The sequence below is a fragment of the Nuphar pumila genome, chromosome 13, assembly GCF_984573655.1.
Source record: "Nuphar pumila chromosome 13, dmNupPumi1.hap1.1, whole genome shotgun sequence".
Classification (NCBI taxonomy): domain Eukaryota; kingdom Viridiplantae; phylum Streptophyta; class Magnoliopsida; order Nymphaeales; family Nymphaeaceae; genus Nuphar; species Nuphar pumila.
Window position 1 is genome coordinate 56,395,063 of NC_143261.1, and position 25,785 is coordinate 56,420,847.

The 25,785-nt window shown below is 38.7% G+C and overlaps 1 protein-coding gene across 1 annotated transcript in view; it reads right to left on the bottom strand.

Moving 5' to 3' along the window:
* LOC149818443 (uncharacterized) overlaps window positions 1–25,785 on the bottom strand; it is a 1,135,480-nt gene that overhangs the window by 846,775 nt on the left and 262,920 nt on the right. Inside the window, exons 7-8 of the mRNA XM_089986219.1 lie at window positions 19,555–19,647; window positions 18,642–18,917 (exon numbers count right to left, since the gene is read on the bottom strand). Coding sequence (XP_089842345.1) covers window positions 18,642–18,917; window positions 19,555–19,647 — 369 coding nt within the window. The remainder of the gene's footprint in view (window positions 1–18,641; window positions 18,918–19,554; window positions 19,648–25,785) is intronic.

Below are 25,785 nucleotides of genomic sequence, written 5' to 3' on the forward strand. Positions count from 1 at the left end.
GTTGATAGTAAGTCCTATAGGACTCTCATTGGTAAACTTCTCTATGTTTCTGTAACTAGGCCTGACATATCATTTGTTGTTGGCAAATTGAGTCAATTCATGGATAAACCAAGAAAAGTTCATTGGGAGGCAGCTATGATGGTTCTTAAATACCTGAAGACATCTCCAGGAAAAGGTCTATTGTTTACAAAAGAGGCAAATCTTGATGTGGTTGCGTATACTAATGCTGATTATGCAGGGTCGGTTGATGATAGGAAGTCTACTACAGGGTTTTGTGTTTTTGTTGGTGGCAACTTAGTTTCATGGAGAAGCAAGAAACAAGCTGTAGTAGCAAGATCAAGTGTTGAGTCAGAATATAGGGTCATGGCACAAACTGCTGCTGAAATGATTTGGATAAAATCTATGCTTACCGGATTGAGCATAAAGGTTTCTCTGCCTATTAAGATGATGTGTTTCATGAGAGGACTAAGCATATTGAGATAGATTGTCATTATATTCGGGATATGGTTCAAGTGGGAAATATATCAACTTTTCATGTTTCTTCAGAAGATCAAGTAGCAGATGTTTTTACCAAACCCCTTCCTATCACAGAATTCTCAAAGTGTTGTAACAAGCTAAGCATGATTGATATCTATGCTCCAGCTTGAGGGGGAGTGTTGAGAGTTATTATCGTGAGGGGTTTAGTGGGTGGTCTTGTTTATATTTTAACTTTCAATGGTCTCTAGTGTAATTTTCTTTATTGACCCTAATCACTACTTAAGGGTGATTAGGGCTAATCGTGAAGGTACTTTTCTATCTTTTCTCAAACCAAGTTTCAACATATACTTTAATTATATGTAATTTGATTTTTTTATAGTAGATTGGTGGATTTCTTTTGCCATTGGTTGTCTCCAGCTCCAGACCTTTGTTGTTCAAGTCTTAGGTCTCGCATGCATTACATTCAGTTGTGAACGTGATTGAAGTACTTTTGAAGAAGTAAAATATTATTTACTACTAATTACTAAATAATATTTGTCAGTTTGTATATATTTTAACTTTATATATATTTTTATAGATTCATACAAAGAAAAGAAACTGACTTTTGCACAAAAAGTTGAATGTTTTGTTTTTTGTGCAATATAATCATAAATTGAAACGAAGGTATGAGGAGAGAATGAAAAAAAGGAGATCTCGACCCCATTGTCTTAAGAGAAGTCAATGATAATCTTTGAAAATGACACATCACTTACATGAGATCTTGTTGATAAGGCATCCAGAGCGTTAAGGCATAGGGTGGGGGTAAAAATACGTGTAACTAATGTCCTAAGAAAGAAAATGTTTGACAAAGGAAAGAAGGTGGTGAGGGTGGAAGAAGAAGAGAAATAAGCTAACTCTGCAAATAAAACTGAAGAAGAAGAGCAATATATCAATGAAGATGATGATAGACTTTCAAGTTCATCTAAGGATTAAATTTAAGTTGTTATTATAAACTTATTGGGTTTTTTTTACTATTTTATACTTAAATACAGTTAAAGTTAATTATGTTATGTGTGTATATTTGTTAAATGTCTGTATGCTTATATTTTTATTTGGTGATTAATTGGTTATGTTTTAATTTTTTGCATTGGTTATCAGTTGCATGGTTTATTTATTCCATTGTTCTTTGTTTCATTTTTTAACATGGTTATCAGTTACATTATTTTACATTTTTGTAGTGATTAGATTTATTAATTCGTGTTCTAGTAAGTCGATGGAAGGTAGAGGTCTTGGAGGATGCCTCTCAAAGAAACCTGCATTGAAATATTGTACACTATTGACTTAGAGATGCCAAAGAAATAGTGAAGTGTAATTTTTGTGATTTTATAATGCATGAAGGATTGTATAGATTTAAATATCATGTTGTGGGACATATTAACTCCACTGTGAAATTATGTAAACATAGCATTCCTTCTGATATTTGTGTTGAGCTTCTTACTAGTCTTAAAAAAGATGATGAGAGAAAGGCACAAGTACCTGCAACATTTGTGGGACAGAAATTGTATGAAGATGATCTGCCATCATCATCTCAAGCCACTAAAAGATGAAATAAATGAAGGAAATCGTTGAAATGAAGTTTGATACTGAAGAATGAAGATGACTTTTATATATAGACATATGTTTCAGAATTCTATGTTTAGTTAAATGTATTGTGTTGTTAAATGTTTTGTGTTGGACAGTGTATTGAGCAGGTTATTTAATATAATTATCTTATGGTGTTTGACGACATATTTTGTTTTGTCTATTGCTTATTGTTGATTGATTTTATGTTGTATACATATTTGTTATTAATTTTAGTAGTTTGTTTACATATTTTTATGTATTTTTTTTGTTTTTTTATTTGGGGTACTGCCTAGGCTTTTTAGGGGCTCACCGCCTAGGCTCCGCCTAGCGCCTATGACAACTAAGAACAAAACCACCTAAATTCACTGCAAAGTTATCAAAAAATGATGAGAAGAACGTTAAAATTGGGTGATCTAATCAATGGATTGGTCCAACCAGACACTTGCCACTTTATACTAATCTGGCTCAACTTGACTCTAAAATTGATTCCCACTGGTATGGATAATCTATGGAATCAATCAGGATTGGTTAGTTGGACCCAATCTGGCCTGATTTGAGCACACCAATCTGGAATAGACACACACCAGAAAAAAAAACAAAAGAAAAAGGGTGAAGGAAAAAAGAACAGAGAAGAGTAGGCTTGATAACATGACTACCGACATGACATACAACCTAAGAAGACAACCATTTATGGCATCAGAATTTTTTAATATCAATAGGAGTCCTACCAATGATAAAATGATAATAGAATGTCGAAAGCCAGTACAATGATGGCCATGTGGAAACTGGAAAGTGATGGACGTCTTACTTTTTCTTCATTGCTTGCAGCTTGAAGCTCCAAACTATGCTTATCCAGAAACTCACCAAAATTTGGGTCCTGGTGAAACAATGAAGCAAACATAACCTTATTAATATTTCAAGCATCCAGAAATAATGTCGTACTGAAAGAAGTATGAAGAGTTGTCTATATCACAAAAGATGCACTTGTTTTCTTTTTATGAGCAAACACAAAAGCAAAAAAAAAAAAAACAAAAAGCACTTCTATTGCTTTAAATATGCTCTTCATACTTAAGAATACAACATTTCAAGGGTCATAACATGAAAATCTTTCTGAGCATTAGCCAGGGCAGTAAACTGGAAATATTCAGTTGAGATCTAGGTCTTAGTGAATCTGACCTATCCGGATTTAGCTTAATCAAATTTAGAGTTGGATGGAAAAGGCAATATTGAACCTGTACTCGGTTAGCTAATCAGATATATTTTATAAGGAATTGGGTTGGATTACCCTTGGATCCATATTCAAATGAAAATCTGAAAACTGCATCCGAATCTGATTATTAATCAGATTCATTTTCTATACCGATTCAACTAATCAGATTTGTACTTTTCAGATACCTGACTCAAACGTGATCGATTGACACCCCTAGCATTAGTTCATTTTGGGTAAAACTAAGTGCATTACAATGATGAATGTGAGCCATCAATTTTTTTGTCTTCAAAATAGGAGAGAATTTTTTTAAAACAAACCCTACATGTTTATATTAGTTAGACATACCATCATGTTGAGCTTCATATCTATGGTCATTTCAAGGTCTTAATTAAGTACAAGGTCGTTCTTACCTTTTTCTTCAGCCGATCTAACTTACTTTTCTGCTTCACGAGTTCCACCTGAATTGTCTTGTTCTACTCAGATAGAGCAGTATGGTAGCTTTCATCTACAGCAACAGCAATTATATTGAAAAATATCCTCTTGCGATTTTACTAAAACAAAAATTTAGGATATTTCAAACACCAAATTTCACTGTTGTAATTATGTTCCAACCTGAATTATCATCACTTCCATCTTTCACAAGATAAGAACCATTCAAATCCTGAAACCAATATCAGAATTCAGAACTCTTTCATAAATAAATAAGGAATTAGAAAAAGATGAGGCCGGATTTTTAGAAGAGCATGACATTACCTCAGAAAGAAGACCATCACTTTCCGAATTTGAATCTATAACTGAATCACTGTCAACATCATTACCAAAAGTATCTGCAAAAATGTCGTCGAGCGCCTGATTTACAATACCTTCAGGATATCTGACAACAATGATGAGCATAATTATATATGAACATAAACACTTGCATTTCAAGTTAAATCGTTAATTAATTGCCTCACCTTAAGACCACTATACAAAATGGAACAAATGTATGCGCACAGATAATTCCATAATACATTGAAAGATATTACGCCCATAATTTAGCTAGAATCTCAGTAAAAAAATTTCGCTACTTTTTGGAAACTGAAAAAGCATCACTACCTCCTGAATAATCATGTCATATAAACTTGCAATATATGACTCAGACTATTTGGAAAACTCAATTGCATTTAACAATTAACCAATGGAAACAATGAAGCTCATGAATAACATACATGAATGAGGAAAGAACTTAGTAAATTGTGAAATGCTTGACAATTAATCAGTGGGCGAAAGTGAAATTGTGTGATGCTCTCCAAAGTCGAGCATCGGTATCTTTACGATCAAGAATAATACCCACTCCACTAGAATCAACACAAAATTTCAACTGATACACTAGAAATTATTCTAAAAAGAATATCGGCATCGATTATGTCATTTAATCAACACCTAGGAAGAAGAAAATGGTTTGAATTACTCATGCAAGCAGGAATTATGTTAACAATGACCTCCTGAGGCTCCTAAGAAGCGCACCCCCAGAATCATTTTATCATTGAACATAATAGACCTTGTGAAAATTTTTAAAAAGGGAAGATAAGGGCAAATTGGCAACACACATTAGTCTTGTACTAGATTCTCTATGTTGATCCTAGTATGCTCTAAAATGCATAATAGCAGCATAGCACTAAATATTTACTCTTACAAGAACATCTCTTCTGGAAACATTGAGCTGTAATAGAGACTCGCAAATTTTTGTGTATGCATGTGTGCACATGTATGTGTGTGGGTTTTAACAAGAATATATGTTGACATCAATCCGATTGCAACAGTCCCTAACAAGGCCCAAGCAATCATTTTTCTCAAGTAATAAAGAAAATAAGCACAAAAAACAGCATATAGGAATTAAGTGCATAGGATTAATTTAAGACCTCAAAAATAAAAACAATGTCATCCTACTCTGTGTTGTCTAACTAGGGATTGGCTCTGGGAGGATTAGGCGAACACAAGTAGGGTAGGCAGTACCAGTTGACTAGGTAACCACGTATCACTTTTGACAACATAGTTTGCAACTAAACAAAAGTTAGCAGCTATCAATGGTGATTACAAGTATGTAAGGATAAAACTCAAGTAATGCAGTTGTTTTTCATAAAAACATAAAATTGAATTTTGCAATAAAAGAAAACTAAGGCAATGGAAGAAGGTATAAGCACAGTCACAAATATCATGATATTTTAAAAAAATATTATGATATCTTTTCATCAGTTCTAACATTTAAAATATCACGATATTTTTCAAAATGTTGTGATAATTTAAAATTAAAATATCATAATTTATGTTTCATAAATGATTTTAAAAAACTTTGGCTGATAATCCTATTTTATCATTCACATCTCTCTCAATCTTTTTCTCCTAACTAATTAATGGCAATAAATATTGAATATAACTTAATCCTAAGCAAGAAAGTATTTATTTCGGCCTCTGGACTCTCCCATCTTTCATTTCTTTTTCATTTTTAAAACAATGGATGAGACATATTTATTGCTTTTGGCATTTGAGTAATTTTTTTACATATTTTTAACTTCAGTTTATAAATTTTTAAAAAATTATTCATTTTGCCAAGATTTTTTCAATAAAAGTGTGGGAGAACACAGATTATCAATATATGCCATTTACCATTTAATGGCAGATTTTATTTTGAAAATATAAACAGAAGGTAATAAATTAATATACCCAAGTTACACAATAGCACAGAGAAAACACAAGAATACAACCGCTACACGACAAAAATGAACAAGAAGCCACAGACAACAGAAGCAAAAGAATAAATGTTATAAAAGTTTTAGTTTGTCTCCTTTCAAAGAGGAGCTTAAGACAGTTTTCAAATGTATATAAAATGAGGCTAATTGGATGCTATTGACAACAAACAGAAAAAGCAACCATGATCTAGGTGGGGGATTCCTTGTAAATCAACTGGAAAAAAAAGCACCTACCTATATATATATATATATATATATATATACAAAGAGAAGGATACATATTCTTCGTAAAATAATTGTATTGTCCTTGTAAAAATGGCACATTTTTCAAAATGTCCCCTAATTTGCTTAAATCCCCTCACATCCAAAATCTTTTTCCCAGTTTTTTTAATAATATTTTTGTCCTTTTGTAAATATAGTACATTGCAAATCATGTGCGAGAATGTCACAAAAAATGTGTGAACTTTCTTTAAGTAAATATTTCTTATGTATATCTACAAATCCAGTACGACTTTCGCATATACTTTTAAGAGGATTAAGAAGAAAATAAGGAGTGGAAGTATTTAGACCAAGGTTGTTAAATGCGATGAGGCGAAGCGAGGCGTTGAGCCTGCGCTTCGCCTCTGAGGCGTACGCCTCTCACAACATAAGAATGACTGAATTTGTGATAACTTTTCTCCCAAATTTATTTCCAAGCGTACATTGTTAAATGATAATGCCGATTGAATTTAATGTGTATTCGACTGCATCAGAACGACCTTTGTTTAATGCTCAGTCAGTTTTTTTTTTTTATATTAGCTTTAAGCGCATCACAGCAACGCCTCAGTACCTTGAGCGTGCGCCTCGCCTCTGAGGCGTACGCTTCAGGTACTGAGGCGTACGCCTCTCACAACACTGGTTTAGACCCATTCCTGATGTTGTCCCCATCCCCGTCTCAAAATAACTTTATTCCTATTTTAAGAGCATTAAGAAGAAAATAAGGAGAGGAAATGTTTAAGATTAGGAACATATGTATATATATGAAGATTTTATAATATATAAAGATATATTAATAATTTCATTAATGGGGATCGGTGATGGGGCGGGGGCAAGAGTAAGTCCATCCAGCCTTCATCTCTATACAAGTTTTGATTTTCACCTTCATCCCCGGTTCATTCCTCGTTTTATGTCCATCTCCAGTCCAAACGGGGCAGGTTCAGTCGAATCCCATTTTTTCCCGTTCCACTGCCATCCCTAATTGTGTAGGCCTAGGTGGGGGATAATTAGGATACATGTGTGGTTGTGGGTAGGTTTGGTGTTCAAGAGGTTGATTTTGGGTTTGGGTGAGGTTCGGTTCATGGGTCGGATTTAAGTTTGGGTGGCAATGATATCGGGCTTGGAACTGGATCACAATCGAAAGAGGATATTGGATCGTCGAATTGGATTGGTATATGTCAGATATTGGATTGAGCTTTGAGGGTAAAAGGCCTAGTTAAGACCTGATCCATATCCAAAATTATATTGGGTCTGCTGGTCTGAATTGGAACTAGAGCTCCATCCGAGACCAATTAGGTCTAGTTTTGGCTTGCATCTAATTATTTAGACTAAAATCAAGGTTTTGGGTCTAATCTGGAGGTATAATACCTTGGACTGGACTTACACTACCCGAAAGTAGGGCGTCTGGGGTCAAACCCGATGAAAACTGGCTATGATCTGAGGCCCAAATACCCGAAACCAAGTCCTGGGTGTTGAAATCCGTTATTGCCGTGACCCGGTTATGAGAACCGGTTCCTAGGATGAACTGGGTACCCTCCCACGAAACCCTATTCACATCAGGAACCCGTGTGAGGGGTTCCTATGAGCAGTCGGGCGCCGCTTGGGGGGCGGTGGCCCAGGGCCGTCTGTCGGTGGTTGCCCCCTGTCAGCCTACCCTATCCGGCGGCAACCCACCGAACAATGGCAATTTGACAATGGGGTGCCCCAGCACGATGGCTGCTGAGTCCATGGAGGGTCGAACGGTGAGTTGCAACCCACCGTCGAGCCCATCAGCCAGGGCGACGGGTACTTGTCAGTTCTCATCCACCGACAAGGAAGAGCTAAGTGTGTCGGGGCTGGTCCTCCAAGCGGTGATAAAGGTGGCCAAAAAGGGAGGGTGTGGAGTCGCCGTGAAGGGAGGAGCCAGAAAAGAAGGAGAGGGATGAGGCCCTCTTCTGTCATCGTTTTGTACCAAAGAGGAAGATTTGGCAGTCTCTCGAGCGTTTTCGCTGCTCATTAGTGGGATGTTACCAAGGGTCAAAACCTTTGTTTCATGGGTGTCTTCCCACGAATCACGTATAATCATCGCATGAACGCCTCAAACATAGTGTTTTTCTCCTAATTTGATTGAATTGTTCATCCCAGCATGGCAAGACTTTTGCTGATCTCCACCATAGTCGCTTTCAAGGATATTAGTTTCGTCGGCCAATCTGTTACTTTATCCTTTGCTTCAACCATGATTTCTGTCATTTTCTTTTCTTGAACACCTCATGACATTGTCACAAGATACCAACTAATGTAAATCAAGAGTGCTTGATTTTACCATAAAACTAGGTTACACTATTTATATGCACTGAAATTGAAAAAAGCAAAGAAAACTAAAAATTACATAAAACTCAAGAAAATAGCCATTTTTAATCATTCTAACTCCCCTTAATCCCTCTCTCATAACAAGTATTTATAAAAAACTAAAACCCCAACTCTACCATGAATTTTGGATAAGATTTGAAAGCAAACCCAAAACAGAAATTCAAATCTTAAATACTAACTACGGATCCAATTGAATCCTGGATCTCAATCTCATCACTTTTTCTTCTTTTTTGTTGGACTTGGATCTGATTCTGGATCCACAACTTCATCAGCCCCCAGCAAGATTGTTGTCATGGGGGCAGTAGGGACCAGCGGGTCTGCAAGGCTGTCAAGGCCATCGTTGAACAATGGCAGCCCCGCCTCAAGAATCAGTGGTTGGTTTGGCATCGAAAGGAAGCCGTTGTTGGTGCCAGTTCGTCTGGCCAAGAAAGCTCACCGATCGTCGAGTTGGTTCCCCTCCAGCAGTGGCAGGGGGAGGTGATTCCTTGTTCGCTGTGCTCATGCATTAAAGGCCAGGTGCAAAACAATTGGAGAATGGAAGAAGTATTTTTTTAAAATGGAAGGGGGGAAATCATGAGGGTGTGGGAACGGGAGGCATTCTTTTTTAAAATGGAAGGTAGATATGGTTTGGGGGCCGTTATTGCATTACTCATGGTAGTAGGTGGACATTGTTTGTATTTAGGAAACAAAGATGGAAATGTTTGAAGTCAGTTTCCTTGCACAAATTTGGCGAGGTTGTTCTTTTGATTTTATTTCCTCGATTGGCATATCAGGGGATATTTTGGTGGTTTGAAGGGAAGGTATTAGTGGTATGGTTATGGACAAAGGCCTATTTTCGATCATGGTGTATTTTGAACAGCTAACTTCAAGCATTTTTTTAATGCTCACATTAGTATATGCTCCAACTATATTTGCTTTAAAAGAGCTTTTCAGGATGAGCTTAACTTGTTAGGGTAAAAGTGTTTTGGCAAATTGGTGCATAACTAAAAAAATTAATTTTCTACGTACCTATGAATCCAACCGAGAACAAAGATATACTAGCAGTATGCGGCAGTTTGTTGATTTTGTTGAGTTGGATATGGTGGATTTACAGATCTCGGGTGACTTTATTGTTAGGAAAGTTTTAAAATATTAATGATTACTACCAAAAGAGTTTTGAAAAAGTTTAGTCCCATATCTAAGAGAGAAAAGTTTTTCAAGAGGTTTAAATAGAGAGCTTGTTATCTATTCTTTACTTTGGTAAGCCTTGATTCTTTAGGTGGATTGCGGACGTTGTTGCACATCGTGCAGCAACGGACGCGCCGTTCGCGCACACGCGCGTGCGCAAGGGCGCTTGAGGCACAATGTGGCACTTTGCACTTTGCACTTTGCACTTTGCACGCTCGCAGCGGTGCGAGGTGCTTATGAGGTGAAAATATCCGTTTTGTTTTTCGGTTTGAGTTATCTAGCCGTTTGAAAAGCTTTAAGTTGCATGCATATCGAGTTAATGTTGCATTGTGACTGTTGGGCGGTTTTGGAGGCCTTTGATTGACAGTCAAAGGTAGGTGATCGTTCAGGTCTTTTTCGTCCTATTTTCAAACCGTCAGATTTATGGCCATTAATCTCATTTATCGCAAAACGTTTTGGCCTCTCTAAAAGTCTATAATATCTTCTATTTCGTCTTTTGAATATACAAGAATTTTACGACTCTCAAAAAAAAAAAATCTTCTTCTTCCTTCTTCTCGATTTGGCTTGCAGAGTACAAGTGTGGTAGAGATCATCTGTCCTTGCAAAGCAGTGACTCTCTGGAGGTTCAAGCCTAGTTGTATCCTGGGAACTCAGTCGCATCAAACCCCTTTTCGCATCTTCGGTCTTCCCGGAGTGGGGCGATTGAAGTTCTAAAGATAGCGATCTTAAGAACGTGCCTCTAGGCTTGAGATCTCTTTTCTGAAATCCATTTTCACAAGGTTGGTGTAACAATTTTAGAACTTCATTATGGCCTCTAGTTCGACATCCAACTCCATCAATCTGCTTAGCCGTGACCTCGAAAAACTCGATCGATTTGATGGGTCAAACTTCAAGCGGTGGCAATCAAAGGTCTATTTCTTGCTATCCGAGCTGCATATTGACTATGTTCTCAAAAAGCCCTGTCCCACTGTCGCTGCTGGAGAAGTTGAGACAGAAGAATAGAAGAAAGAGTGAGAGAAGTGGTTTACTGACAACTACCGATGCAAAGGGCATATCCTGAACACTTTAGCCGATTCTCTCTTTGACTTGTATTCACCATTGGAGTCGGCTGGAGAGTTGTGGAATGCTCTCCGAGATCAAGTACAATGCAGAAGATGCTGGTAACAAAAGATTTATCGTAGATCAGTATGTTAATTTTTCTATTGTTGATGATAAGCCTATACTTGCTCAAATTCATGAGATGCAAATACTAGCCTATAAGATCAAAGGAGAAGGTATGTATCTTGATGATGACTTCCAAGTTGCTGTCATCATTGGGAAGCTGCCGGATTCCTGGAAAAAATATAAGAATCACCTAAAACATAAAAATGAGAAAATTACTTTAGATGGCCTTCTTAAGGACATCCGAATTGAGGAAGAGACTCGTCTTCGTGACAAAAAGAATTCGAGTCCTAAAGAAGGTTATCCTAAAGTGAATTTTGTTAGTAACAAGGGTGGCAAAATCATGAAAACCCAGAAAATCAAAAAGAATTTTGTGAAAGGGAAAAGCCAACTGATAAAAAGAAAATTAGTTGTTATGTTTGTGGCAAGTTTGGCCATTTTGCTAGAGAATGCATAGAACGGAAGAGGACTGGTCCTAATCCAAATGAGTCAGAGGAGAGGCTTGTTGCTGTAATCTCTGAAACCTTTATGGTGGCTGCAAATAAAGACTGGTACCTGGATACTGGAAGCACTGTTCATGTGGCAAACGACAGGAACTTGTTCAAGTCGTATGAAGTGGTGGGGGAAGGATGCAATCTCTTTATGGGAAACTCTTCCTCAACTAAAGTGCTGGGAAAAGGGAGTGTGGAAATTAAGTTCACCTCCGGGAAAGTCCTAACACTTGAGAATGTCCACTATGCTCCAGAAGTTCGAAAAAATTTAATCTCTGCAGATCTCCTGTCACGAAATGGTTTTAAGATTGTTATTGAGTCTAGGATTGTAACTGTGACCAAAGGAAAAATCTTTGTAGGAAAAGGGTTTGCCACTGGTGGTATGTTCAAGATGAGCATAAATGAAGCTACTACTTCTGTTTATATGGTTGACTCCTATTTTCTTTGGCATTCACGATTAGGACATATAAATTCTCGTTGCATTCATAATATGAATAACTTTGGTCTTCTTCCGTGTCATGTGAGAATAGAACATAAACATAAGTGTGAGATATGCATTCAAACTAAGCTAACTAGACTCCCGTTTCCTAGTGTAGAAAAGAATTATAAATTGCTTGAATTAGTGCATTCTGATGTGTGTACGATGGATAATGTTTTGAGTCGTGGTGGCAATAGGTACTTTATTACCTTTATAGAGGATTACTCAAAATTTTGTTATGTTTATTTGTTGAAACATAAATCTGAAGCATTTTCCAAATTTCTTCTTTATCTAGCTGAAGTACAAAATAGGTTTAAAACAAATATTGTACATTTAAGAATAGATAGAGGAGGTGAATACTTAGGTGGAGAATTTGATAAATTCTGTGAAGATAATGGTATTATCCATCAAACGTCAGCTCCTAGAACTCCTGAACAAAATGGAGTAGCAGAAAGGAAAAACAGAACACTTGTAGAAATGATGAATGTTATGCTGCTTAATACGGGTTTGCATTCCAACTTATGGGGAGAGGCTATACTTTCTGCTTGTTATATTCTTAATCGAGTTCCTTATTCCAAATCTGATAAATCACCTTATGAATTGTGTTTTGGTAAGAAACCTAATCTTAGTTATTTTCGTGTTTGGGGTTGTTTAGCATATGTTAAAATTACAGAAAATAAAAGAAAGAAGGTTGGACCTAAAGCATTTAAATGTGCATTTGTTGGGTATGCTAAACATAGTAAAGCATATAGATTTTTGGACATTGTTAATGATGTTATTGTAGAATCTAGAGATGCATCTTTCATAGAACATAAAAATGCATTTGATTCTCTTCTTGATGGCAGCCGGATTATAGTAGATGAACTTCCTGTAAATGACATGATTGAATATTCTAATGATTGTGTTGATGAACCAGAAACTGAAGTTAGACTCAGTAAACACATTAGAAAACCAACTAATTTTGGTTCTGACTTTTATACATTTCTAATTGAGAATGATCCTGTGTCTTTTCAAGAGGCTATGTCTTCTTAAGATGCTGCCTTTTGGAGAGAAGCTATTAATGATGAAATAGAATCAATTATGTCTAATAATGTATGGAAATTAGTGGATTTACCTGTTGGTTGCAAAACTATTGGCTGCAAATGGATTTTCAAAAAGAAATTAAAAACTGATGGTATAATCGATAAATTTAAAGCACGTTTGGTTGCAAAAGGTTTTAAACAAAAAGAATGTATTGATTATTTTGATACTTTTGCTCCTGTAACCAGAATATCTACTATTAGAATTCTGATTGCCATGGCTGCCATATATAAGCTTCAAATTCATCAAATGGACGTGAAAACGACCTTTTTGAATGGAGAATTAGATGAAGAGATATATATGGAGCAACCTGAAGGTTTTGTAGTGCTAGGGCAAGAGCGCAAAGTTTGCAAACTTGAGAAATCCTTATATGGATTAAAGCAAGCCCCTAAGTAATGGCATGAAAAATTTGATAGTTCTCTGGTGCATAATGGTTTTAAAATTCATGATGCGGATAAATGTGTCTACAGTAAAGTAGATAGTAGCTCAATTATTATTATTTGTTTATATGTTGATGATATGCTTATTTTGGGTAACAATAGTGAATGCATAAATCAAACAAAAAGATTTTTATCTTCCTTGTTTTGTATGAAAGACTTGGGTGTTGCAGATGTTATTTTAGGAATCAAAATTATAAGAAATAAAAATGACATTGTATTATGTCAATCACATTATATTGAGAAAATTCTTACAAAGTATGGATATCTTAATAGTTCACCAACATGCACCCCATATGATCCAAATATGAAATTGACTCCTAATGATGGTGCTAGTGTTAAACAATTAAAATATGCCAGTGTTGTAGGTAGCCTTATGTATGCAATGAACTGCACAAGGCGTGACATTGCCTATGCAATGAGTAAAGTGTGTAGATACACTAATAATCCTGGTCATCAACACTGGAATACAGTGAACAGGATTCTTAGATATCTAAAGCATACTTTAGACTATGGAATTCAGTATACCGAGTTTCCTGCTGTTATTGAAGGGTATAGTGATGCAAGTTGGAATACTGACTTTGAAGATTCCAAGTCTACGAGTGGTTGGGTTTTTACCCTTGGAGGAGGAGCAGTTGCATGGGGGTCTAAGAAACAGACCTGTATAACTCATTCTACAATAGAATCTGAGTTTATTGCTTTGGCATCTGCTTGTAGAGAAGCTGAATGACTTAAAAATATGCTAGTGGATATTCCACTAGGTGAGAAGCCTATACCTGCTATTTCAATGTTCTGTGATAGCCAATCAACTATATGTAAAGCAGGTAATATGAAATACAATGGGAAGTCTAGACATATTAGTCTAAGACACAGTTTTATAAAACAAATGATTGATGACAATATTATTTCATTGAAATATGTGAAGTCATGTCAAAACTTGGCAGACCCATTTACGAAAGGCCTTTCGAGAGATGTCATCAATAAAACTTCGAGGGGAATGGGAATTAAGCCAATTAAGTCATCACCTAAGGATACCCAACCTAGAGCGCTAGAGATCCCACATGCATAGGTTCAATGGGAAACGAATTGGTAAATGACAGATATTGAGCATATTTATGTAAGCCCATTATTGATGTGTGCTCATGAGCTGTAACTAATATGAGGGTTGAGCTAATAGCTCTTAATGAGTTTGTAGGCCTTAAGGCTAAGGTGTGTGTTACAGTACACCTAGACAAACTCACCTATATGAGTGTAGAAATGTGAGCCGTTTCTTATGAGAATTGGCAATTCTCTAGAGCACTCATGAATCCAGGAAAGCACAAGGCTCTAAATGTGCCAACATGAAATCCACACAATCGTACTTTTGGAAACCTATGTATGATTGAAAACTCCGTTAACAATATAAGGAGCTAAGTTCAAGGTAAGTCCACTTAGCACCTTGGTTAATTTAGGTTTTCTTTCAAATAGTGGGGGTTCAAGTCATGCAGACACTCTCACTAATGCATAAGTTTCTATGCAAGCCAAATATATTTTAAAACTAGTGGGGGATTGTTAGGAAAGTTTTAAAATATTAATGATTACTACCAAAAGAGTTTTGAAAAAGTTTAGTCCCATATCTAAGAGAGAAAAGTTTTTCAAGAGGTTTAAATAGAGAGCTTGTTATCTATTCTTTACTTTGGTAAGCCTTGATTCTTTAGGTGGATTGCGGACGTTGCTGCGTATCGTGCAGCAACGGACGCGCCGTTCGCGCACACGCGCGTGCGCAAGGGCGCTTGAGGCGCAATGTGGCACTTTGCACGCTCGCAGCGGTGCGAGGTGCTTATGAGGTGAAAATATCCGTTTTGTTTTTCGGTTTGAGTTATCTGGCCGTTTGAAAAGCTTTAAGTTGCATGCATATCGAGTTAATGTTGCATTGTGACTGTTGGGCGGTTTTGGAGGCCTTTGATTGACAGTCAAAGGTGGGTGATCGTTCAGGTCTTTTTCGTCCTATTTTCAAACCGTCAGATTTATGGCCATTAATCTCATTTATCGCAAAACGTTTTGGCCTCTCTAAAAGTCTATAAATATCTTCTATTTCGTCTTTTGAATATACAAGAATTTTACGACTCTCAAAAAAAAAAAAAATCTTCTTCTTCCTTCTTCTCGATTTGGCTTGCAGAGTACAAGTGTGGTAGAGATCATCTGTCCTTGCGAAACAGTGACTCTCTAGAGGTTCAAGCCTAGTTGTATCCTGGGAACTCAGTCGCATCAAACCCCTTTTCGCATCTTCGGTCTTCCCGGAGTGGGGCGATTGAAGTTCTAAAGATAGCGATCTTAAGAACGTGCCTCTAGGCTTGAGATCTCTTTTCTGAAATCCATTTTCACAAGGTTGGTGTAACATTTATACCTAGTCAGTCAGGAGAAGAGACCCTTGTATGCAGAAATTTGAAAGGTTCATTGTGAGTAGGGGTGGTGGGAGCGACTCCGTGATGGACGAGCCACCATGGGGCGGCGCCTATATCCATTTCGGATCACACGTCAATAATGCTCGAATGGGAGGTAAGATGGATGAGCAATCGAAGGTTCAAGTTTGAACTATGGTAGTTGAGGGACCCAAAGCTGGTTGAAAGCATAGAAGGATGGTGAGCCCACCCGCAGGTAGCCGCTTAGGCTGTTCTTATATTCACAAAAAAATAAACCACATAAGAACTCGATTAATTGAGTGATCCAAAGGAGAAGGGGTTGTGAGATTCAAGCAGATAGAGGAACTGTGTTTAATGCAGAGGGAGATGGCAGCATGGCGGGGTGATGCACATGAGGTGGAGGGATTAAATGACAGGAAAAAGCTATTGATCGATGATATATCAGAATGAAGAGCAAGGCAGGAGATTAAATGGAAGCAAAGATCCAAAGTACATTAGATGTGTTGTGGCGATAAAAACACTAAGTTCTTTCGCTTCCTCTAGAAGAAATAACTTCACTTGGCCTTGTCAATTGGAGGGCATCTTTATGAGAATGATGAAATCTAAAGGGAGGCAACAAAATACGTTAGTGACTTTTTTTACCTCCAATATGGGTGAGGACTCTCTTGACATAAGTGAGACCCCCATGGGTTGTTTTGATTCGAGGGTGCAAGACTTCGTGAACAGGGGTTTATTGGTAGATGAAGTCAAGCAAACAAAATGAAAACTCCTCAACAACAAGGCCCCGTGGGTGGACGGATTCCTTGTTGAATTTTTTAAGGTGGCTTGGCCAGCATGCCAGAGAGACTTTATGGCAGTGTTTAACGATCTTTATAGAAACTCATGTTTGCCAGGGAGATGGGGGTGAATCCCTCTTGGTCCTCTTTCCTAAATAACCTAGGAGATTGAGATTAAAAAGTTCAGACCAATTTCACTCTTAGGCACCCTGTTCAAAATTATAACCAGGGAGATAGCAAATTTTATGCAAATGTCCTCCCAAATATGCAAATTTTATCCCAAAATATGCAAACGGCATTCTTTTATTTTACGATTTTCTCCCAAATATGTACTTTTGAAGCGGCACTAAAGGCAAAAGCTTTGCTAAAGGCTTTAGTGATACTTTTGAAGTGTTGCCAAATGCCCATAGTGCTTTTGGAGTGTCAGTTTTTTTCAACAAACTCTTTTTACTATAAATCACATAAGAGCACAAGCAGGAAGACATTTGGACATTCACATGTGAAGGTCAGAACATTCACAAATGTGAAAGCATAAGGACATTCGCAAATGTGTAAGAGAAAATTCACATATTTGGATATTTGAGAGGGAAGTTCACATATCAAAGGAAATTCACGTGTGAAGGGTGAAAAAGTCCTTTTACAACCGAAAAGTTGTGATTTTTGACATGGGCAGATTTCTCCCTATGTGCTGCAATCTAACAGTAGATGCAATTAATTGAATATCTCCATGTCCCATGTGATTAAATTTGTAAATCCAATACCTTTTTATTTTACAGCATTCTACACTTTTTCCACATGCATCTAATTGACATACTTGTACTTGATTTGGTACTCATAGATATACTTGGTTATCAAAACAACCACTAAAAATGACATGATATGTGACTTCTAATTTCTCATGTTAATCATATTTCTTCTTTTTACATTTTCATAACTTTTTGAATATTTTAAATATATAGTTTTATTTCATGAAAATTTGTACTTTTAAATATATTAAGAAAAAACTCCCGAGTCAGCTGAGTTGACTTGCCAAGTCATGAGTTGCAGGTCAACTGAGATTTGACTGAGATTCTTGGTTTGTCAACCATGCATACACATGCCCGCAACACACACACACATGTACACACCCACACACATGTGCACAAGCGAGCACACACACACACACACACAACATGCAACTCAACATCTCACCCTATTTTGCAAAAATATGTGCACATGTCAAGAAATAAAAGTGAAAGAAGGTCAATGTCAAAATTTCCCAAACACCAAAACTTTCTAATCCAATAAGCCATCTACGACAAATTATAGAAAGAAAATATGAATAGAAAATTAGATGAAAAGTTAACATTATCCGTCTTTAATAAAGCATGTACACTGTACACTGATAGGTATTTGTACGAGCAGGACAGAACTCGATTGTGTCCCCTACAAAAGACACCATACATATTACAGCGAGGATGAGATGAAATGCCATCACTACAACCAGCACACAAAAATAGATAGAACTGAGAAACAGATCATATGAACCAGTTATAAAAGCGGGGAGCTGGGCACAGCTATCCAAGGGGACAATCAAATGCACAGATAACAACTGATTACACTGATAGCTAGATTATTAAAAGTTGCATTATAGTAGCCAAGGTGTGCAACGTTTGAACCCAACTAGGGATAGTTACCCAGCTTGACAATCGAAGAAGCAGGAAACATATAACAGTAACGGTAATGCCGATGATGGAGAAAAAAAGTGAAACATCAGTTAGGAAAATTAGCTGAATAGAAAACCAAATGAAGAAATTTAAGATATAAATAACCAAGCAAACCAATTAAAGGTTGACAAGAGAAATTCAGATTCCAGAACAACTAAACAATGTGAAACCAAATAACAAGACGATAAATCAGAGGGACACTAGAAACAAAAACTTACACGCAAATGCTCAACCAAGAAAACACAATTCTTTCTAAACTAAGTGATCGGATAAACCCATCGGCAATCAGTGAAAAACACAGAGACCACACCTCTGTTGTACAGGCGGGATGCCTTCCTTCTCTTCCACACGCTCCTTGATCCTGTCAATGGTATCGGTTGGCTCGATATCGATCTCTATTTCTTTCCCGGTAAGTGTCTTCACCTTGATCATCGTTCCACCCCTAAGCCTCAAAACCAAGTGAAGGGTGGACTCCTTCTGGATGTTGTAATCTGAAAGAGTCCTCCCATCTTCCAACTGCTTCCCTGCAAATATTAGCCTCTGCTGATCAGAGGGAATGCCTTCTTTATCCAGAAGAAAACATAACACCCATATTCTCTATTTAGACTATCACCCACAAAACCAATAGAAGAAAACAATGGAAGGAACATTGAAAAGAGGGAATAGGACCAAAAGAATCCATTGAAAAATAAAAAGAACAACAGAAAGGAACTCATTAGTTCGTCATAAACCAAATCTCCGTCTCAGAAATCAGACCGAAAAGATGAAACTCAGAAAACCAGCCGAACCACACAAAGGCCCAAACCTCAACTTCTTAATCCATGCAAAGTTTGTAATCCAAAAACCCAACACATTCCTTCAAAGGAGAGCTAAAAGATGGATTTGTGAACCCTTTTTCTGTTCTAAAAGCAAGACCACAAAAAATAAAATGAAAATTAAGAGCCAAAAACATGAGCCCTTCCATCAAGAGAGAGAGAGAATCAATAGATGGGTATGTCACTACCAATCAGCAAAACGGTAGTCCGAAATGAGAAAGAAGAAAAAGAAAAACCAAATTTCATACTCAGAGCACCGGTTTCTCCTCCTGCTCCTGACACAAATCCCTCGGAAAAGCAATACCAACAAACCAAAAGCGCCCAACAAAATGAAAAGAAGAAAAAAAAAAAGGAAGAAAGGGCACGAAGAGAGAGAAAAAAGAGAGAGGGAGGCGTGATCTCCTGTGCCTCCAAAGCACCTGAATCTTGGCCTTGACGTTTTCGATGGTATCGCTACCCTCGACCTCCAAAGTGATCGTCTTCCCCGTCAGGGTCTTCACAAAGATCTGCATCTCTCTCTCTCTCTCTCAGGAAACAAGGGAACGACGTTTTTTTCAATTGGTCATCGTATTTATGTTGGAGTACTCTCTCTCTCTCCTTCGTATTTATTTGAGAAAATCCCATTTAAGGGCAACATTTTACCCCTTATTCCAGGCATGGGCCTCACATTTCTGACATTCCACATATAGCCTCTGTTTTCTTGTAAATTTCCAAACAAAGGCCTTCACGAAATCGGATTCGGAGTTGGATCCGATTTTAAAAAGCAATCCGACTAAATGCTAGTAGATTGGGCCGGGCCGGGCAGCCCGTGCCCTGCCTGGCTCAGCCCGTATATAATAATACTAATATAAGTTATATAACATAGAATACTATATATACAACATAGAATATAATGTATATTTTATATATAATATACATTATATGCAAACCTCATTTGAAGTATGAGATAAATGTCATTAAAAATATCACAATTAATAATTGAGAAGTGTTGTTAAAGTCTTATAGATGTTAAACAGCATTTTTGAAAACCAACGTCAGCACTAGCAAAGCAATAAACTCTGTTACTATTTTCAAACATTTCAATAAACAAGTTAGAGAAATAAGGACTTTCCTGATAACAAAAGTTATTCGGATTAACTCATTTTTTAGGTGTTTGATCTGATATCCCATCATACTCATTTTTTCTTTTGTTTTTAGGTGTTTGATCTAATACAGGGTTTGTACCTTGGCTTTAGACAACAACCATTTGCGTTAAGGAAGATATTTTTTATCTCTTTCGTGTTTTCGAGAGAGCTTTGTTGCATTTTGATCTTCATTCACGTGTCCAGTATTTTATTTATTTTTATTCACATTAGGGTACAAGATTTTACATTATTCAACATGTTTAGAATTTAGGATAGGTCGATCAAACATGAAATCGTGTTTCTATGGTTCTATTTATGTTATATTCATATTTAAAACCCTATTTTGCTTTCATAATATCCATTTTAATTCGCAGAAGCGATTTAACCTAGATTCATGTTATTAATTTTTAATTTTGTTATTAATTATTTAAAACCCTATTTATGTTATTAATTTCTAATTTTGGTTTGAACTATTTCATTTTAAATTATGGTTTAAAATGGATGATTGGTGTGTTGGGATGTGAATCTGTGATGTACCCTAGATTCGTGGGATATTTTTAGTATTAAAAAAAAAGTTGTATTTCGTTTTCATCTTGACAAAGGGATCTTGTCTGTAAGACCCGCAATTTTTCAGTATCTTTCTGAAGAAATTCACGAGGCATTTTCAAGTAAAAATAACATCTCAACCCGAAATACAAATCAGATCGATTTGTACGAATCAGTTATACTTGAGATATTCGTCGCTTTGCGAATATATGCTCAAACACTCTGGAAGCCATAACCTCTTAACTAAACAAAAACAAAGGATTTCCTCGAGCCAACTTTCTTAGTTACGTCAATACGAAGAAAATGGTGTACTCAGAATTTTCGGAAAAAAATCGCCGGAAACCCGAAATTCTTGCGGGACCCACGGAAATATTGGTGGGACCCACAGAAATATTCCTCAGAAAATATCTGGTGGGACCCACAAAAATATCCCATGGAATATCCAAGTGGGCCCCACACCAAGGAACCTCTTGGAATTAAAAAGAAGCCAAGGGGGTAGTTTGGGCATGGAAAAACCCAAGAGGAGGTGGGTTTGGGCTATAAATAGCCCTCCCCACTCTCTCTCTTCTCATAATTTCGACCCCCCCTCTCTCTCTTGCCTTCTCTCTCTCTCCTAAACCTCCCCTACCTAGCCTAGCCCACCTGAGCCCACCTGACCTGGTCTGAGCCTGCCTGACTTAGCCTGAGCCTGCCTGACCTGGTCCTAACCCACCTGACCTGGGTCTGAACCCACTTGACCTGGTCCAAACCCAGTTGACTTGACTTGAACCTAGTTGGGTTTAAAGTCAAAGTCAAAGTCCTTTTTAGTCCTAATTCCGGTTTGGATTTCTGAACCCAGACTTAGCCTACTTGAGCTGAGTTCGAACCTGCTGAACCCAGTTGACTTGGATCGAACCCTGTTTGGTTCAAACCACTTAGGTTGAGTAGCTTGACCTACTCTACCTCTTTCTCAACTAAGTCAGCTTCATCTGACTTAGTCTGACCTCTCGAAGGAAGGCTCGAAGCCCAAGAAGCAACCCGGAGCCGTTTCTTCCACGATTTGAAGTAAGTTCGCTTCGTTGATCCATCTCTCTCAAGTATTTGATTGTTTGTATATAGAATATACTTTCTGAAGTAGTATCTTGCTTTAGTTCTTGGTTGAGCCCTCTAGGATGCTTCGGTGTTCACGCGCTCGCCTCGTAATTATCGTCGGATATATATGTTCGAATGCGCAGTATATGCGTTCTTCAAAAATAGTATCTCACCCTAGTTCTTGGTTGAGCCCTCTAGGACACTTCGGTGTTCACTCGCTCGCCTCGTAACTATCGTTGGATACAGATCTAGGTGTATATCTGCTGATTCTGCCGACGCGTCTTATATCGCACAGGCTATGTAATTTACCTTTGCCGTCGCGTCGTATGATGCCAAGGCTCCCTGCTTTCTGTACTTCCGATTATGCATTTACTTACGCCGTCGCGTCGAACGATGCCAAGGCTCCTGCTTTCTGCAATGTCTTTACTTACGCCGTCGCGTCGAACGATGCCAAGGCTTCTGCTTTGTTATATATGTAGAATATTTCGTTCAGTTACACACCCTGAACAATAGTATATGCATTTCTTTACGCTGCCGCTGTATAAAGCACAGGCTTCTGCTTATACTACATATATAGCGCATAAATGAGCGTTCAAATGGAGATCAAACTCCAAATCGCCCATGCGATTCCTTGACCGCTCCTCGTTCAAGATTCTGCTTGACGAATGAAGCCCCTATTGGAAAGGCTTTGGTTTTTGGCAAAATGCTCTTTACGTAATGACTAAGTCAATTTCGTATGGCCTGGCTATGGCCAAGGGTTCCTGCAACCTTGATGGATGCAAAGTACGCACAACGGTGCGCATCCATTTCCCGAATTAAGCGTGGCGATTTCCTACCAAAGAGGGGAGATGCCGCTGAAATGGATAAAAGAAACGCACGCTTTCTCCGTAAAAGAGAGGAAGTGCTGCTGAAATTTCTGAAGAAGCTATGAATAGCTCAGAAAGAACGTAGCAGGATACTCTGACATATAGCAGAGTGCTACCCAGTTCATGGTTTGCCCTCTACAACGTAGAAGGGTTCGTCGCACCACTGCCGGTAGAGCAGGGGAGGTGCTGACGAAATGGTTGGCAGAAGAGCTGCCGGAACCAATGGAACGGCATAATGATGTCCGTTGATGAAACGATGCTAGATCGGCTCGTATCCTTGTGCCTGCAAGGGCACCTTGCTCGTAAGGGCCGCTGAGCCGGAGTAGAGGTTGCGCCTTGGCTAGGTTTGGACTCGTTGCGTAAAAATACGCCGAGTAGCCGATCTATTTAGATCGAGTCATATGCATGCTCATTGAGAACGGTTACACAACCAGACTCGTAAGGGCCGAAGAGCCAGAGTGTGTTGTTTCCACCCAAAGAGGTGTGATGCTCGTGGTGGCCGAAGTGCCAAAGAGCGGTGTTCTGCATGCATATGAATAAGACTTAAGGTCGCACATACCCCGCGGTTGAAAATCGTGTTAGGGGTACCCCCTCAGTAATGACTGTGTTGGGGAAGACTGAATGGGGTCGGGTACATACTCCCGTAGTGCTGAAAGCACGGGCTGCCTAAATGGCATGCAGATTCTGTCCAAGTAATTGTAAGACTGGCAGACCCCTTCAGGAATTATGCTCACTGTGGAATGACAGTGATGGTACAGCCTTGAGTGACATGTATTTTACTTTGGACCTGATAGAGTCCACGATGGCCTCAGTCACTCATGGGTTTTGGGGTCGTGGTTATCCTTAAGATCTAAGGATTAAACCCAACTACTGCAAGTAGAGGATGCATCCGAATATGGGCCTAGTAGGATTCTCCCAGTTGAAACACACTGCCCTACTATGGATAGGGTCAACAGGCCTCTGGGGTATCTAAAATACATAGAATAATCAACCCCCAGAACGTCGCGTTGATGCCCGGACAATAGCTCTACCTGCGTACCAAAGGCGGGAGCGGTTAATTATCGAAACAATGCATTAGTTCTAGGTTCAGCGATGCTTTGAATGTATGAGTGGATGACGTGTTGAGTCAGTCCTGCATAACCTTTGTGAAGGTGTCATGTTCGGTATACTACTGGACCGACTGGGCAAAGACCCGTGTTGTATCCGCACGACTAAGCGAAACTCGAGGAGTTGTCCTTAGATGCGTGGGATACGGATGTGCCAAGTATGAAGACTTGAGCTAGACATCACTTTGAGACCCGGAAGAGGTCATGGCTAAGTCGTGGAGACTTATGCGGCTATTCAAATCACAACCCTGAAAAGGCTTGCTCTAAGTCATGAAGACTCGAGCGGATGTTCAACTCATAGCCCTGAGGAGGCTCCTGCGATATACGCTAAGTCTTGGAGGCTTGAGCGTCGTTATTGCGCATTGCGACCCTGAGTGGTCATTATCGTGCTTGAGTTGAATGGTTACATGATTGCATGCTTACCAGACCATCAGTGGTTCTGACCCCGTTTTATGGGGATTTCAGGTGTTGGACCTGCGTGGCGATATGCGGAGCAAGGCGGCATCGAGTTCCAGGGTTTCTCTAGACAGAGTTGTACTGCTTCCTTTTATTGAACCTACACTGCTTTTCTAAGCAGTAGTGTTGTAATAAACATGAGTTTTCGATAAAATGGAACACTTTGGTGGTCAATGAGTTGCTTGGCCACATACCTGCAATGTGCTCGGAGTTTTCTAAAACTGACGACTCATTATCGTTTGATTCCGCTGCTAAAAGCTTTTCTAAGTTCCGCTGCAAAGAAAAAAAAAAAAAAAGAAATTCATGAAAATTTTAACTTAGCTTTGTTTTGGAAATCCGGGGCGTTACAGAATTGGTATCAAAGCAAGAGTCTGAGAAACCTGGTTCAAGATCCGTCGTGTTTGCGGTATCGCACTGTAAGTATAAATTTTATACTTTCTCTGATTTGGGTGTATTTGTGTGAATAGATAAAATGGCTCCTAGGACGAGAAGAACCATGCCGAGCGAGGAGTCCCATACGCAGGGCTTCCTGCTGGAGACACTCAACAGGCTTGTGTCTGCCATTCGTGAATCAAGGCAAGCACCAGCCCCACCTCGCAATGAGAACCTTGGAGGAATAACATATGAAAGGTTCCTCAAACTCGACCCACCTGTTTTCGTTGGCAGCGCCGATCCAGAGCTTGCAGAAAGCTGGATCGAGGAAACAGAGCGGGCATTCCTGGTATTGGGAGTACCAGAGGATAGAAAGACTAACTTCGGCACATATAGGCTGAAGGATAATGCACGAAAGTGGTGGGATACCACTAAGCTTATCCAGTTCTCACAAGTCGAAGTCATTCCTTGGACTGACTTTCGGAGAACTTTCTTGGATAACTACTTCCCGTTGCACTCCAGAAATAAGAAAAAGATGGAGTTTCTGGAACTAGAGCAAGGTGGTATGAGTCTTATCGACTATACTACCAAGTTTCAGAACCTTGAGCGGTACTGCTCTCGGTTATTCGATACTGACCAAGAGAGGGCCGATAAATATATCAATGGATTTCGGGAAGGGCTACGATCTCGAGTCATAACTAGCATGCCCCAAACATTTCAAGCCGCTATGGCAGCAGCTTCAAAGATTAGTGCAGACTGGGAGCGATGCAAAGGGGTCGTAGTAAAGCGACCGGTAGCAAGTAATGGGAACAACAAGAGGACGTTCCCCGGTGGCCAAGAATCACGACCAACTTTTTATAAGAGGGATTTTCAGGAGAACAACTTTACTCCACTGGCCGAGCGGCCATTACAGATGGTAGAAGCCAATCAGCCCTACCGACAGTCTAATTTTCGATGCCCGAGGTGTAGCTCAGATCACCCCGGAGGGGTTTGTCCTCGCGATACGGGAGGTTGCCTGTATTGCAGCAAACCAGGGCATCGTGTAAGAGAATGCCGCAAGAAGGCCTCAGATCTTCAACGAAGAAATATGGGATCTGGAGGACCCTCTC